Source organism: Lipophrys pholis, assembly GCF_963383615.2.
Source record: "Lipophrys pholis genome assembly, chromosome: 8".
Classification (NCBI taxonomy): Eukaryota; Metazoa; Chordata; class Actinopteri; order Blenniiformes; family Blenniidae; genus Lipophrys; species Lipophrys pholis.
The window spans coordinates 21,888,862-21,905,921 of NC_137630.1; the positions used below are offsets into that span (position 1 = coordinate 21,888,862).

Genomic DNA, 17,060 nt, shown 5'->3' on the forward strand with positions numbered 1-17,060 from the left:
GATGTCATAATCTTTGGTCACAAACGAGGCCTGTTTGCCAAAATGTGTTGAGAAGGAGGTGGGGGACCCCTCCTCTTTAGTAAAGCAGCAATGGATTTATGCATATGTTAACGCAGTTTACAGTCTGACCATCAAATCTGAGCCATGAATTTTTCTGACTGAAATGAATGTAGGGTCAGTTTAGAGCGGGACAATTTCCTTTCTCCTGACTTTAAACTGTTGCTCTTCATTTGTCTTGCATAGATATGATTATACAGGTAGCATGTAGTTAAAATAATTCTCTACATATTATACAGTATGTGTAGTAGTCTTCCTGCATCGAACGTCTGGATATGAAAAAAAAAAAGTTGTTTTGGGGGGGGGTTAGGCCTGCCATTGTGAAATATCACTTTTCTTTCTCTACGTGTGTGTGTGTGAGTGTGTGTATATATATACTTGTGTAGAGTGTAGCCTACAAGGTAAACAAAGGACAAGAGTTCCGATGAATTTAACATTCATGTTCATCCATTCCATTGAGACTGCCTTACAGTACAGTAAAACAAGAGGGACAAAAAGGTCTACGGTAGATACGATCACTCATACTCGCAAATAGCCTATATTTGACAAAAATGCACCTAAGCTACACCCATTTAGTGCCATAGAAAACCTTGATTTGCCTTTAGACATAAATCATATTTACATGGTAACATATTCAGTCTTGGGCAGGATTATTACAGTTTTGTGTTTGAAGCTGCATGTCTTTTCACCAACTATACTAGTCAAAGGAAAAGTCTATAATAAATATTTGCATGGGATACTATTACATAAAATCCAAGTATTCTGTTAAAGAATTTGCTGTTAGTAGAAGTCTATTTTATAATTGGACCCTTTTGAAGAACATAGTTTGGTCCCTTTGGTATTGGCAAAGCAATCCCTGGGTTTGTGTGTTTCACAAGGCGGTTTATAATGTATGTGTGTGTGTGTGTGTGTGTGTGCGCGTGCGTGTGTTACAAAGAGAAAAAAAAGAAAAGTTTTTGATGTCCAAAAAAAAAAAAAAGCATGGTGTATAGAATTGATTTGCCTCAATGGATGTCTTGGTTCTTACTTGAAGTAAATGGCAAATTTCAATTCAACTCTCTGATCCACTGTTGAGCCTTTTGCCTTAAAAAGCTGAAAAAGAAAATGATACCTGGCAGTACCTGATAAGTTGCGTCACCTGTAGAGTTATGCTACTTGGTTGGATTGCTTATTAAAATTGGCTAATTCCTCGGGGTGTTTTTGTTTTTTGGTCTTACAGACATCCTGGGGGTGTCGAGAAGCACACATAAATTGAGGGAGCACATAGCTGGAGGTTGCCATGGTGCAGAGATTGTCCTGAGAGGTTGGGATATCGCCATATTTTCCACTGTGAATGAATGAATTCAGAATTCACTCGTAAACAATCAGCTGAGGCTTCTCTGTTATCCAGAGCCAAATGACACTTGGGAGAAAAGTGATGTACCTCAAAAAAGAAAGGAGGGGGGGGGGAGTTCAAAGTGAGTCGTTGCATGTACAGCTATGCTAACAAAGAGTTGAAATCTCGTCATGGGTAGTGTAATTCTGCTTAAACCAGCCTAAACCAGATGTATCTACGTAGAAAGTCTTTGATTCGTGTGGGCAGATGTCTCGTGTTTCCTACCTTACGAAGGGGCAAAAATGCACCTTGTACTTTTTATTGGACCTGCAGTTTTACCTCATCAGTGATCTTTTGTGTGACGACGCTGACATTGATCCTCTGATTTCATCTTGTTTTCCCTGATGTCAGTTGCGTACATTTAACCTAATGGTGTGTATGTTTGTGTGTGTGTGTATATACCTTCTCAGCAATCACATGCCCGCTCTAAACATGCACAAGCCCCTTTTCTTTTCTTTGTTTTTTTTTTTTTTTGTTTGTTTTTTTTTGTTTTAGAACTTTAGGACTGAAAAAGCATAGTTACCCTGTTTCAACAGTTTTCTCATCCTTACAATCAACAGATGAGTCCGTTATCTAGTGCAAGTCATGTATTGTGAAGGGTACCGTCTAAGTCGAGGTGGGAAACGAAGGTAGCTATAAAACTTTACCTCTGTTAAGTAAAAACAATACATTTTTCTGTACGACTAATGCTAGTTTGACCACCTTCCCTGCCTGAGCACTCGGTTATTAATTTCTCCCCACCAATGGGACCTGTGTAATATCGAGCACAGTGGTGGCATGGTGCCTTTTATTTGTTACTACCGAAAGGTACGGTCTTCCATTTGTATTTCCCAGAAGCCTTATAATGGGAAAAAGAAATTACACTGAACATACATGGCTACGGTAGATGGGCTCATAATCTGTGTAGGCGGGGTTTTGTTTAGTTTTTTTGTTTAGTTTTTTTTGTTTGTTTGTTTTTTCCGATCCTATGTGACTTTAAGTTAAAACCAAGAAGAAAAAAGCCTAAATATCTCCTGCATTAGCCTGGATTTCAATTTGCATCTCCAGAGTGCTCCTTCAGGGTGGCAAGAATAAATTGCACATCCGTGACGCAATTTGGGGCACATTAAACATTGAACTGATGGGGGATCAATAGTACGAAAGCACAAATCCAAAGAAGGCACCTCGGGGCTCGGTTGGCTCTCCCAACAGGACGAAGCAAAGGAGCCTACAGACCAAATTTAGGCGAAGACGTGAGGCAAAGGCATCCTGAGTGCAGAAAACACGCGGCTTGATTGTCGGTAACACATGAACTGTAGAACGAGCGTCGTTTGGGGCCTCAGAGCTCCTTCTGATCGTTCCTCTCGATCTCCCGGTTATTTATTCATGGGCGATTCGTGACTTCACAGTGCAGAACCAAGTTGTGAAACGGTGCGGTACCTCGCGTTCAACATCAAATTTAGATGAACTGTTTGTTGTGACTGTGTTGCAAATTGATTGATTGTTTTGTGTTATTTAGGGTAGGCTGACTACAAGTAGGGTTGCAGTAGTAGCTGTGTGCAGTGTTAATAACAGTGTGATCATATTATAGAAGTGACGTAACATTTGTTGTCTTACTACGACATTAAGGCATGACTCCTCCCTCGCTCTCTCTCTCTCTTTCTCTCTCTCTCTCTCTCTCTAAAGCTGACCTCGTTTGAAATAGACAAAAGATAAAAAAGTGCAATAACCTTTTGTTTATCATTGCTTCCTCAGTTGAAAAGAAAATATAATTTAATATGCCCTTTTTGTTAACACCAAAAGTCACTCATCTGTAGCAAATGAAGGATTTCAAGTGGTCCTCCTGTTTGTGTTCAGAGCGGTGGCGTTTGACCGTGGAGCGTGTGGTATTCCTTTCTTAAAAACTGTGATCAAAATCCAACTTTAAAGCTGCCTGCTCAGACAATGGACCGTGCACAAGTTGACTGATAGATTTGAGTAGGCGGAAGTAATTTTTTATTTTTTATTTTTTATTTTTTTTTTGCTTTTCCTTGTTCTGAATGGACTTTGACGGTATCGTGGTTTTGGACTTCTGGTTTCTCGCCGGTAGACGCGTTCATTTGCATGTGTAGATGTGTATATGCATCCTCTCTTCCTCCTTGAATGAAACGTTTTCTCCAAAAATATTTAGACCTGCTGTCAGTGATGTATGCGGATAAAAGGAAATATGAAATGCCTTATATTTGTTTTCAATGTTAAGCATTAAAGGGTCCTTACGTGTCCCTCCCTCTTCAGCGTGTAGCCTAAAGCTTGTACAGTTATGAAACTCATGAGATTTATATCTACTGTATAGCCTACGTGTTTTCAGACTTTGTTACTTGGAGGTCTTGTGATTGTGGTTTTAGAGAAACATTCCCCTTTGAAAGTGCCGTTTGTTTTCACCAGCAGAAGATGTGTCTTGGGGGTGGGGGTGGGGGGGTGGGGAGGGGGGAATGTATTTACAACGGAGGAAAACAAATGTTCAGAACACTTTCCGGTGTTTACTGTTGAACTGAATGACAAATAGTATTCGTGCAGGTGACATAAGGCAGCGGTCCTCTCATGGAGCACCTTATCGACACGCTCCTTCTGTGAGTCCACGGGGGGGAAGTCGTCTCTCACCAAGCTTGATTACTCTAAAGCAGAGCCATATCAGAGAATTTGCCCATTAGGAGACCCCCTTGAATGTGCTATTAGGAATAGCCTACTGTAGGAAAGGATGTATACTGCATGTTCTGTGACATTTTTAGTAGTCGTAGCTCCCTTTCATGTTTTTTTTTTTGTTTGTTTTTATTTTAAATGTTTAGTCCGCTTCACTGTAGATGTTGCCACCTCATTGCAACTCACAAGCTATTAACAATCCTCACACAACTGGACTTAAAGCAGGCGTCGATCTGCTGCTGAGGCAGCCTTAAGTCATCACAAATTTAAAACTTTGAAGAAGGAAAAAGAAAAAAGTTGTTAGATTATGGGTTGCCTGTTTTATTACGAGTGGCTTATCTTGGAGAAATACAAAGGAGCCCTTATGAGTGGAAGGACTCTGAATCAGGGCACGTGATGAGTTACAATCAAATAGTTTCAGAGCGCACCTTCATAAAAAAGGAAAAGAAAAAAAACAAAGTTGGCTCGTCCACCCGACATTCCAAAGTTGATTTAATTTTTCACAGTCCTGTCTCTCCGATTGAGGATTTCTTCTCTCTCTCTTTTTTTTTTTTTTTAAATTTGCTTTTGCTGATGAATGAAGTGGGCATGTGTGTCAATGACAGGGTTCCCCTATTTAGCCTAACGCTGATTACCTCATTTACAAATCTGCAAATATACTATTCTACTGTGTGTAAAGGAGTCAATGCCATCACCAGCAGCGCGGTCTCGAGACCTGTGATGACAACAGGACCAATTAAGTTCCTCTGTTGAAATTAGCCAACTTTTAAAGACACGACCAGTCTGGGAATATAGGGTAAAGACACGATTCAAATTGTTTTCTACGGCTGGATAGGCCTCTCTTAGGGTTTCTTCAGTTAGTAAATCACCTCAGCTGCTCCACCGGTCAGCATCAGGGGCCATCAGGAAGCTGCGGACGGCATCAATATGTCAAAGCTCCAGCTCAGTTTTGCGGCTATCCAGTGAAACTCTCGCGCCGAAGTTTCGACCTGCTCCTCGGGCTCTGACCGGTGCGGCGGCTGTCGTCGGCACGAGCTCGGTTCAAGAAGCCTGGCGTCTCGCGACTGTGTACGTGAACGATCATGTTAGCATCACTTGCTGTTTTTTCAGTAGCATTTCTCCTACCTCCTTGTTTTGCAGCCTTGAGTATTGTTTGTCTCGCCACCTGTTCTGACTTCAAAACAAACAAACAAAAAAAAAAAGTCTATTCACAGTACGGGAATATAGATTTATCATAAGCAATGGTAGTTATACATGAAGTGTGCTTGGTTGTGCTGTGTGTGTGTATATGTCTCTTTGACGTTGGGAAAAAAAAAAATATTTATGAGAAGCATTTATACGACAAAAATACCACTGGAATGTGAAGCCAGACAATGTTATGATGCAGATTACGATGATAGTCTATCCCCTTTAACATTCAGTGGCAATGGTCAGAGGAATCATCATTTAGAAAACGAATAACCACGCATTGGCTTTTTTTTTTTTTTTTTTTTTTCATATTTCAAACTCTATTTCGTTGGTTTTTGTTCCTCTTATGCATATACTTTCCCGTCTAGCCCTATAGTGTACAATATATCAACGTTTACAGCTTCATTCTGGGTCAGCCATTGATTGCCCTGCAGTTATAATGATATTACAGGTTGTCACGAGGAAGATGGTGATGTGGATTTTGTAATTCTGTACGAGTGGGAGTCTGAGCCCCTCGAGCCGTATGCCTTTGAATCCATCTGTCCACACTGAACCAAATTCTGCTACATAGGCGTCTGTCTCCACACTGCCCCGACATTGTACGTTCAGTTTGATTACAAGGGGCGCAGGACAAGGTGAAAGGTTTGAGGTTTTATGACCAGGGACACTCCCCAACCCCTCACCCCTTAAAACACATGCCTCCTCCCAAGACAGGACCAGCCCCCCGCCCCCCGCCCCCCCCGCCAGCCGCACCCACCGTCACACCTAAACCTCAAGCCATTCATTTTTCTGTTGGGTTTTTTTCGACAATGCAATCCTGAAAGCACTTTGCCTTGTTATTCCTTTGTGTGAACATGTGAATGATGATTTGTTACAGAAATGTTAAATATGTAAAAGATCATTCACTGTTTTGGAAAAACCTGCATCTGTCTTTCTGACGTTAAAAGAAAAAAAAAAAAAACAGTTTAGTGACATTAAACCTGAATCTATTTTATAAAATGTTTGCTGCAGCCAATTGGTCTTGTCATTCAGTATTGTGGCTTAGGGTTGTTTGTGTTCAATAAAGTGCTATTGCTAAATATTTCCTGTGTCTGTTGTCATTTTTTCAGCTTCGAACACCCCTTCAATTCCAAACTATATTTTGATAAGTTTTTGGTTTGTTTCTCTCTCGGAGTGAGCAGATCCTGAATGGGCAATGATGGAATAAAAACAAAACTCGGAGAGCTTTTTATCTGGTGTGTTCTTCTTCTACATCAGTCAAGATCTTGTATTTCTCTGTGTTGTGTCTATAAATAGTGACTCAATGTGTGATTTTGCAACAATATGGCAGATGTACAGCTACATGCTTGAACTTCTTCAAAACTAAAGCTCCCACCTTCAAAATGAAAGCGGTTCTTTTCTCCTTTTTTTTTTGAGAGTTACTTAGTTCATGTCATTGTTCGCCTCAAAGGAATGACAGTAGTGCCAACATTATAATGATATATTAAAACCAACTGACTATCAATGCTTTTTTTTTTTTTAATATACATATTAGAATGGGGATGCATGAAAACAGAAGAAATAAATAAAAATGGAATTCCAGCACCTTTGTGGATAGATTATCTTGCAGGCTCCTTATCTGGTACAACTCCAAAACCAGTTTGCCTCTTCCCCATATAGGAAACCCACTTTGACCATATCTCAATAAACCATTTATAAAATAATTGAGGTCATTTTTTCCATGAGGTATATGTCGTTGATCATGTCGACCCATTCTCTGGCTGTGAGCTGGTCGGAGTGCATCCAGTGCCTAGTGATGGTTTTCTTGGCCACAGTTATTATTTGATGTAGATATTTATGAGCATTTCTCTTGATTAAGTCTCCCAGGAAAAACATCCTAAAGTGGTCGAGTATCTTAAAATGGAATATTTCTTTTGCCGTATGAAAGCAGTTCTGAAGCATGCATAATGGCCATTTTGTGATTTCTCACTGACTTCTTGAGGGACAGCCGTACAAAGCCTGCTTGTTCATTTACTTAAATATAGTAGAAATTCTTTGACATTATGGTCTTTTATTTTCTCTCCTTGTAAAGCTGTCAAACAAAACCATACAAAGATAGTGCTATTGTTCTGAACTCACTGGGAAACAGGAGGCTGCAGATTGTGACATGCTTTTCTACAACAGCTTACACAAGCAATATTTACTGGTTCATGGCAATACAAATATACTTTATTTCTTCCATCTTTTACCACTACAAAGTGATCGTTACTGAACAACACAAAATATTTTCTGAATATTTCTCTATTATCGTACTTCTGATCTTTTGGATAGTGAACATTGATTCATGTATTTTTTTTTTTCCATGTCATTAGTGTAATGCTCACAGGAAAGGATGAGATATTATTGGTTTCATTGGTGACATTTTGAAACAGCTGTGAAGTGTCTCTCGCCCAATCACATTCTTCTGTTCTGGATTCAGAGCTCACTATTGAGTCCTGTCTGATGACTCGTCCAACATCTGTCTATCTTTTTTTTTTCAGGGTCACGTGACAAACGATCTGATCCCAGGTAACAATGGGTAAAGGCAAGATGCAACCTAGAGAGGTCACAAGTCCATCACAGGGAAACACAAACAGACAAAGAATCACATATTTTATAGAAAATATTCGGCTGAAATGCATGTTTTTGGACTATGGGGGGAAACCAGAGTCACCTGAGAAGAGGGCAAATGTGTAAACCACCACAGCACCATGCCGCCTCATTCTACATGATAATATTGTTTTAATTTTTTTTTTTATTGTTGTGATGCACTGTGATTGTGGTGCTGCCTTTTGTCAGTGTTGGAGCATGTAGTCAACCCGGCGGTGAGGACTGACTCATGTCTTCAATGTGTTTCTCCTTCTGTTCATGTGGATCCTCGCACTTTTTTTTTGTCTGCATGTTGGCTGCTGTTCACATTCTTCCTGTTTACCTTCTGTCGCAAACTGAGCGTCAGCAGTGTATGACTGAGAAGAGCATTTTATTTTGTCCATTAATGGATTGGAAATTAATAAGGGAAGTGCAGTCTTACATAGGTAAAGCCAAGGCAAAGCAAATTTATTTACCACACCTTCATGCACAAGGTGATTCACTGTTCTTTAAAGGAAATAAAGGAAATACCTTCAAACAAGGTGATTAAGATTCTCAATGTGAAGGGATAAAGGTTATGAAAAACATTCAAACAGGGTGATTAAGAAAGGCACAAAAGGGTGAATAGAGTAAGAGCTTCATTAAGATAAAGATAATAAATTAAGTAAAATCGATTTTTTTTTTCTAATGGAAAGCCTGAGTAAATGATAATGTTTTAAAGCCCAATTTAAAAGTGTGTTCTACAGGTGTGGAGTGTAGTAACTGAAAACTGCTGATGAATAAGTACAGGAAAACAAAAAACAATTCCACATTCAGCATAGAAATTCAACTTGTATAAAATCAGTTGAATTCCAGATCCGACTAAGCTTCTTTGCTGGTTTATGTATAAATCCAGCTTTAGTATAGAGCTGATTTATGTTGTTACAATTTTAATATTAATTTTTTTATTTGTTGAGCAATAAACAAACAATGATTATATATTTTATGTGTTATATTATGTATTATTTCTATATTTACTAGTATACTAAATAGATTCTTTTTGTACGGAAGATTATTAGGGCCACTGAAGGGGGGAAAAAATTCGGAGGCTCAAAAAACAACCTTCATGTACTTCAGAAAAAATCGAAAATCAAAGTCGAGATTGTTATTTCACGAAGAGACGTCTGTCCATCCCTCATTCGCCCCTGGATGTGAAATCACATTAAATCACTTCATTCTGAGTGATTTATATAGGGTTGCTTACTGCTTATGGACATGTGATTTTACACAGGACTTCCTTGATTAACAATAACACATTTAAATAAGCACCTCGGGCCTTAATACTCCTCCGTAGTTAGATCTATGTACTGAACATATAAATGATTAAAACTGAGTTTCCGTGCGTCATGACGTCAGTGGTCTCCTGCTTCGCGACGTCTTTGGAAATGTAGGATGTAGCAGTACGTGGAACGCAAGCCGCTAATTACAGTTGGGACGTCCGAAAATACGCATAAATCTTGAGTAATATCAGTTCCTTTACATACTCATGTAAGTATATCAGTCTGTTGTGGCGTTTCGGTCCAGTGTTGCTGCGTGTAAACAGCCATTTCTCGGTGTAAGTTGCCCAGTTGGAGATCTCTCCAGTTAGCTCGAGTGCTAATATACACAGGAAACCAACGGGACCGGAGATGCTAACGTGGCTAAAAGGTTCATACACGTCGTGAGAAGAAAACCGTGCGAACACCGGAACGCCAGACTCTTGGATCATTCTTGACGCTGACCCTGTTGTGTTTCATTAGAAAGAGCAAAACCTTTTAGGCTGGTTGCGACGTTACAGCAGAAAACCCGGCTGCATGCGGCTAGCGTTAGCATGGACCGCTTGTTTGCATGCTTGTTGAGCTCGATAAGAGGAAAATGAGCTGGAAATCACCAGAAATCAGGTCAGACACCAGCCAGCACAGTCTCCAAGAGTCTGCTGGATCAAAATGTCAATGGTAACATTAACACTTCGATCAGATCCGCATCAAGGACATCGCTGTGGGACTGTGGTGGATGTAGCGTTCAACTAGTGACTGATGGGGCCAAACATGTTAACTGGATAATAGTTTTTACTTGTTAATGGTCATTTAAATAACGAATCCCAGTGATCGTTAGACTCTGAGGTATTCAAATGCTCACAGATAAGCCCCTATGTGACGTATGCTTTGATTTGTTTGATAGCTATGCCGAGTATTCGCTATAGTCAATATTGGAACATCCAGGAGTAATGTTCAAACAAATGAATCTGTTTGAATATGATCTTCTTTGGTTCTTTCTTTCGACAGACTATTTCTGCCAGATGTGATCCACCAGTGTTGGATCCAGAGCTTGATGGGAGCAATTGAGGCCTTTTGTGAGTAAGGTGAGCTTCAGGGTGTCTGTGCAGACCGACCTGTGACAAAGACTCTAAATGCTTTAAACAGGTTATTGATAGGGTTTAGAAGAAGAAAAAATAGTATTCGGGATTTTAGATATTGAAACATTGCATATATTTTCCTGGTTCACTCAGGTGATGCATTTATCCAAACACAACAAACTGTGGTGTCTTTTAATTGTTACCTCCACATCACTGGTGATTACACATTCAATATTTTATATTGTGCTAAAATTGATTCTTGAAGCTGTGTTTCCCAACAGACGTCTGTTTTCCATACCTTCACTCTGACTCATTTGAATAGATGGTTATCAGACTCCGGCAGAGGCTGATAAAGAATCTTTCAAATTAATTGAATGTGTTGAAGCAGGAGCCTCTTGCGTTGGAACTATTGAGACTTCATAACGCCGAGCAGAGCTGTGTAAATAGTACTGAGACACGGTGGCAGAACAAATTGTTCCACCTCTGATACTCCTCTGTGTCGGCATCACATGTAGTAACAATTGCAAAAAAAAAAAATTTGTGTCTGTGTGAACCGGTAAGCTAGAACTGCGGAAACACACACACGTTGATTAACTTTTCATTGCACGTCTGTTGCAGAAAGCCGTTGTTTTAAAAAAAAATAAAAAATCCCAATCTTAGCCTGGCTCATTGTGGATCAGTAGAAGTCTTTGATGGGAGCAGAGAGCTGTTGCTGAATCACTGTGTGAATGAGACAACTAGACAAGGGAGGCTCAACATCGCATCATTAATCTTGAGACACTTAATTAGGATATTAGATGTTATCTGTATCACACCACAATGAAAGTTGCATGTTGAACAAGTCATGTCGCACATTCGTACATTTAATTCAAGTCCAGACAATCACAACATCACTTACAACCACTTTTTGTGAGTGGTTACTTGGTGGTGGCTACTCATTCTAACTGAATATTTTTATTGTGATAACATGGCCAGCCTTGCTTTCTAACATACTGTATTTAACGTGGCGCTTGGGATTCTGCTCAACTACATTTTTTTGTGAAACTCCATAAACATCACCTTGGTTGTGAATGACGAGCTGTCGGCTCTCTTAGTGTCCACTTGTCCCACACCACAGTAACTGGAGAGCTGTGAATAAAACCGAGTGGATGTAGATCAGAGAAACTAGTTTATCTCGTCTGGATTTCGATTGATACTTCTTGGACTATTTGTTTAGCTTCACCTATGATGAAGAGACGTTGCAGTTTATAAGGTCCCGGGTCTTTGTTGTAACTTCGGCTGTAATAAGCTTGGCCTGTGTTTCTTTCTGTCAGTTGTTCCCCAGAATAAAGAACATGTTTGTACAGAAACCATCTAGATGAAATCAGTACTTGGCTAATCATTTCTTGTAAAGACTTCAGAGCTCACATTTTGTAGGTGCATTGCCGATAAGTTCTTCCTCATACCTTGAACAAATACTGTTGAGAGGCTCAACCTTTTGGGACCCAATCGTCTTGTTTAAGTGTTCTGTGACTAAAACTTAAGCTTTTCCTCTTCTGGATTTGCGTCTCGTTTAACTTTCAAACATTTTTCTGTTTCTTCTTGATGCCGCTTGATTGTGTAATAAATAAGAATCTAAAGTATCTGAACCATTTATGGTCAAATCTTTTGTGTTTTAACGTTTCCTAAAGCCAGGTTTCTCAATCCATCTTTCAGGAGGTTGTGGGTAATGTACCATGGGGTACGACATTACGAGGTTCCAAGGGGAGGTGGATGAAGACCTGCTTTGTCCGATATGTAGTGGAGTGCTGGAAGAGCCAGTGCAGGTGAGACTTTTCAATTACTCAGTCACCATTTTACTCATTGGACATTTGTTTGTGTGTGTGTGTGTGTGTTGCTTACGCTTGTTTCCGTTTCAGGCTCCGCACTGTGAACATGCCTTCTGCAACGCCTGTATAACGCAGTGGTTCGCCCAGCAGCAGATTTGTCCTGTTGACCGCACGGTAGTGACGCTGGCTCACCTCCGGCCCGTGCCCCGCATCATGCGCAACATGCTGTCCAAGCTTCAGATAAGCTGTGACAATGCGACCTTCGGCTGCACGGCCACTCTGCGGCTAGATCAGCTGCAGTCCCACCTCAAGGACTGTGAGCACAACCCCAAAAGACCAGTCAACTGCGAGGAGGGGTGTGGGTAAGTGACGGCCACTGGGCACAGAGTCACGCTGAAAATAAGCAATAATATCAGTCGGGTGTGATATTATTGCTTTTTATTTAGCATTAAACTTGACTTTTTCTTGTTCTGTCTGTTCTTCTCCTGCAGGCTTGAAATGCCCAAAGACGAATTGCCCAACCACAACTGCATCAAACACTTGAGGAGCGTCGTGCAACAGCAACAGACTAAGATTTGCGAGCTGGAAAAAACGGTTGCAGAACATAAGCACCAGTTGGGAGAACAAGTAAGCACATTATACATTCCAATATCATTCGCTGGTTTAGGACTAAATTAATTGTATAAATCATTTTTTTTTTTTATTGGTTTCATGCTCACTAATCCAGCTTCTAAAGACCTTTGTGCTTAGAAATGATGCATGTATCTGCATTTGCTCTGTTTAAACAGTCTCTTATGTTTGCTTGATGCTATGTGGACATTTCTTGTTTTGGACGCCTGTCTCTGACTCGACCCTTTCTCTTCCAGAAACGAGACATTCAGCTGCTAAAAGCCTACATGAGAGCAATTCGCAGTGCAAACCCCAACCTGCAGAACCTTGAGGAGAGCATAGAGTACAACGAGATCCTGGAGTAAGTCGACTTCAGTCTCCTTTCCCCTTCATGAGTCGTCCAAAGACAATTTGAGAGACAACCACTCTGGCATTCTTTTCATAATTCATCCCAAAAAATAAAATCACATGCAGTTGCTCTTGATCTTCGAGTCTCAGTAAAGCAGCACTACAAGCATATTCTTAGGATGTGTATGAACATTAACAAACTTTCCTACTGGCACTTTAGACGACTAATGTTACAGTAGTTCAATGTATTTATTTGCAACAATCAGGTTAACTGTGCGTCTGTACCGAGGTGAACAAAGTGGACTCTTTGTCTGTGGGTCCTTTTTTAAAGTTTCATGTGATTTTATTACATTCGATCTCAGCGTTTCACAGCCTGGTACTCGGGACCCTCTTTGAATGGGCCATGAGATCGGGCGTTAAACTTAGCTTTCATATTTCAAAGGAGACTATGCTTTAAGGTGGCGAGCCGTAGGTCAATCTGAAACACGTCATCAATCGTGTTGTAAACTGAAGTGGTTCAACGTTTCTTCTGGAGACTCTGGTGCTGGAGAAGATTTGAAAAACAAGAGCAGGAGATTTTCTGGCAGACAAAATGTGAGGTTGATCTGATTTATATACCTTAACGTTCCCCTGGGCACAATTAAGTGGATTGCTTTCGCTGACTTTTATCAACAAGCGTCTAACGGCTTCCATGATACTCTTAAGGTCCTTCATCACTCTCATAACCCATCAGGCGCGCCGGTGTTTGAGCTCCTCTCATACGGTGAAGGATCGTAGGACGCTTTGAAGAGCTATTATAAAAAAATATTCAACATACTTTCCCTGCAGTTAGCCCAGTTAAGCTTCACTGTGCCTGTTAGAAGCTGCTACAGTGCAACTTATTGCTCAGGAACCTGCAGTGAGATTCAAACCTTTGAACATAACCCCCCCCCCCCCCCCCCCCCCCCCCCCCCCCCCCCCAATAATCCTGCTGTGAGCTCAGAATCTTCACTGCTACGCCGCTGAGTATCCTGCTCTGTACAAATGTGAAACAGAGTTTTAAAATCTGAGTGGAAATATGGGAGGACGGTGTTGAGTGTCTGTCTCTTTTCATGGTTTCTACTTCCGTCTGGTCTTCAGGTGGGTCAACTCCATGCAGCCCGCCCGCGTGACGCGCTGGGGGGGCATGATCTCCACCCCGGACGCCGTGCTCCAGGCCGTCATCAAGCGCTCCCTCATCGACAGCGGCTGTCCCCTCACCATCGTGAACGACCTGATTGAGAACGCCCACGAGCGTAACTGGCCGCAGGGACTGGCCACGCTCGAGACGCGGCAGATGAACAGGCGCTACTATGAGAACTACGTTGCCAAGCGCATCCCTGGCAAGCAGGCAGTGGTGGTGATGGCCTGCGAGAACCAGCATATGGGGGAGGATATGATCCTGGAGCCCGGCCTGGTTATGATCTTTGCGCACGGAGTGGAGGAGATCTTATAACTACACGGCCAGCCTCGCTGATCCGGGAACTCAGTGGACGTTTTGCTTGGGGGAGGGGTTTGCTGTGATGAAGAGCAAGTTTTTCTTCCTCTTTGGAGTGAAACGTTCTTACTAAAATCTGGCTTATTTAAAGTAAAATCTTAGGCTCACTCCTAAGCTTGATACCTATGCCTTAAAATAAGGACAAATACTTTATGAACCTGGCAAATATAAACTTAATCTGACTGATATCGAAGAGGAAAGGTGAGATGTGATGTTTACAAGGTTTATATTTAGTGCATTATATGATCTGATTGTTCTGCTATATGTCCTGATATAGTTCTAAGCTTGAAGCCCCGTTTGATGTCCTCGGCTGTAAAAATGCTTGTAAATACAAATACTATATTGAATTATAAATGTTATACTCTGCACTGTAATTAAATTGTGATTGCCCACCCACCCCCCCACCCCGACCCCGACCCCCCCCCCCCCCAGTTCTGTTTCGTCGGCTTGTGTTACTGTCTGCAGGGACGTCGACTTTGAAGATCTTTCACGCGCTTGCTTTAGTACTTCGTTTCCTGTGAATATTTCACAAGACATTGTGCTTCTCAGTTCAGATTGTCCCAAACTCCTGTGCCATTTGTTTTATTTATTGTGTTGCCTTTTACACAGACATGCTTGAAGATGTTATCGTTTGTCGTCTGGAAATCTGCCTTTTTTTCGGTGCATTTGAAGTTCATTGCAGGAAGAATCTTTTTTTGTCTGTGTGTCTGTGTGTGGGTGTGTATGTGTCGCCTCAGTTGTACATATAGTCTGTATGTCGGGTCCAGTTGAAGTGTTAAATTTGATTTTTAACATTTGGGGATTGTGTATGACGAGCTTCATCTGACAGCTCATCGTGGTTCACCTGATATGTTAACTGGTCCAGTTTCAATCGTAAACATTTATCTTGTCATTTCTCACCGTAGGCAAACGTCATTTCACCGAGATGCCACTAAGGAATTAAAAAAAAAAAAATAAATAGAATCCACAGCTCCGAGATTGTACAAATATTTGTAAAGTCACTCTTATAAGGCTTTTTAGAAGAAAAACGCTTTATCATCAGTCACTCATTGCTGTAGTGAGAAATAAGACTTTGAACAGCTGAAGGCATTGAAGGCCACACGAGTGGATTGTGCCCTTTACGATTTTCCTTGATAATGTTTTTATTTGTTTTGTGTCTATTATGTACCGTGCTGTACAGACAAGAAAGTAATAAAAATGTCAAACTTCATGTTCCAATTACGGAGTTCCTTTCAAGGGATTAATTAGATTCAGTATCTTAATTAGGGAAGAATGCAGTTCCTTTTTGTGCCACAGCATGTCATCAGAGATCTGTGGGCAGCCACATTTCTTATGGGAGCCGACTGGCGGCCATGGAGCTGCCATCTTCACACTTTTGTGACCTAAACATGAGTCAATTTCCAAAGATTATCAAATGACTGGTTTCACAGGTTATGGTAATGATGAATAACACAAAATGTATGTACATATTAATTGAAATTAAACGTGTCAACCGCATCCATGTTGATTAAAATAAGATAAAACTTCGGCCTTTTGTTAGTACGGATGAGATTGGGACGATGCCCATACCAGTTGTGAAGATTTCAATTAAGAGGAAATTACTGCTAATTTTCTGAAATGGCTCCACGAAGGAAAACAGGATAGGATATGGTTCCACTTCATATAACAGGAGGAGAGCTTCACCACCAGCAGTCTCGGACTGCTGTGACCTGACTCACTCTCCTTTTCTCTGTCTCACCCAGACACCCACATGTTTTCCATGTCTGTTATCCTCTCTGCTAGCCTCGTCCTCATTGTGGAGCCTAATCCCTCGCCATTGTGGTCAGTGGAATGTGAAATCATGTGCTTTACCAAATACTGTGGCTCTGTTGTCTGCACACATCATTATGTGATGTGCTCGGTTGCTCTCTGCAGTGCAGCAGTCGTGCAGGCTGACCACAGCCATCTTTCATGTCAGAATATGTCAAGAACATACATTTTAAAGTAAACTACTGTGAATATTGTGCTTTGATACAATACTGGAAGAAGCATTCACAAACCAGCAGTCTTCATGGGCGCATTGTGACCTAATGAACCTGCTGTTGCACACGCGTGTCCCATTGTGGTCGTTATCATGTCTTGGTTTCCTGCCTCAAAGATGCAGTAGGTACATCTTGTTTTGATTTTTTTTTTTTATTTTCTTCATTTGTTGTCATATGTCTGTTGTAGTTTTTCCTTTTTGTGGTCATTCTGAGTCATGTTGTGGCAATCTTGAGTCACAGTTGTAGTTTGAATTTTGAAATGTTCTTTGTTAGTTTTCTGCTATTAGTCATTTTGTGGTAGTTAAGCCATTTTTAGAGGTCATCATGTTATTTATTAGTTTTTCATCTCATTGTTTTTTGTTGTTGTTGTTGTTGTTGTTTTAAAGTACATCCTGTAGTTAATCTGAGCTACTTTATGATAGTTTTGCATCCTGTTGTGATTGTGATTGCTTTAGACATCCTGTAGCAAAATGTCATTTCCGTTTCATGTGATCGTTCT

General features: G+C 40.8%; 1 protein-coding gene across 3 annotated transcripts; it reads left to right on the forward strand.

The window, feature by feature from the left end:
- Positions 1-9,289: 9,289 nt before the first annotated feature.
- Positions 9,290-15,756, forward strand: rnf41 (ring finger protein 41). Of its 3 annotated transcripts, none has more exons than XM_080468465.1 (7): positions 9,290-9,412; positions 10,189-10,265; positions 11,955-12,064; positions 12,158-12,429; positions 12,559-12,694; positions 12,934-13,037; positions 14,144-15,756. In XM_080468465.1, the coding sequence occupies exons 3-7, from the start codon at positions 11,975-11,977 to the stop codon at positions 14,496-14,498; spliced, it is 957 nt and encodes a 318-aa protein (XP_080324591.1). In that variant the 5' UTR covers positions 9,290-9,412; positions 10,189-10,265; positions 11,955-11,974; the 3' UTR covers positions 14,499-15,756. The 3 variants fall into 3 exon arrangements, with proteins under 3 accessions (XP_080324591.1, XP_080324592.1, XP_080324593.1); XM_080468466.1 differs by having other exon boundaries at positions 10,189-10,256; positions 14,144-15,750; XM_080468467.1 differs by lacking the exon at positions 10,189-10,265 and having other exon boundaries at positions 14,144-15,750.
- The last annotated feature ends 1,304 nt before the right edge of the window (positions 15,757-17,060 follow it).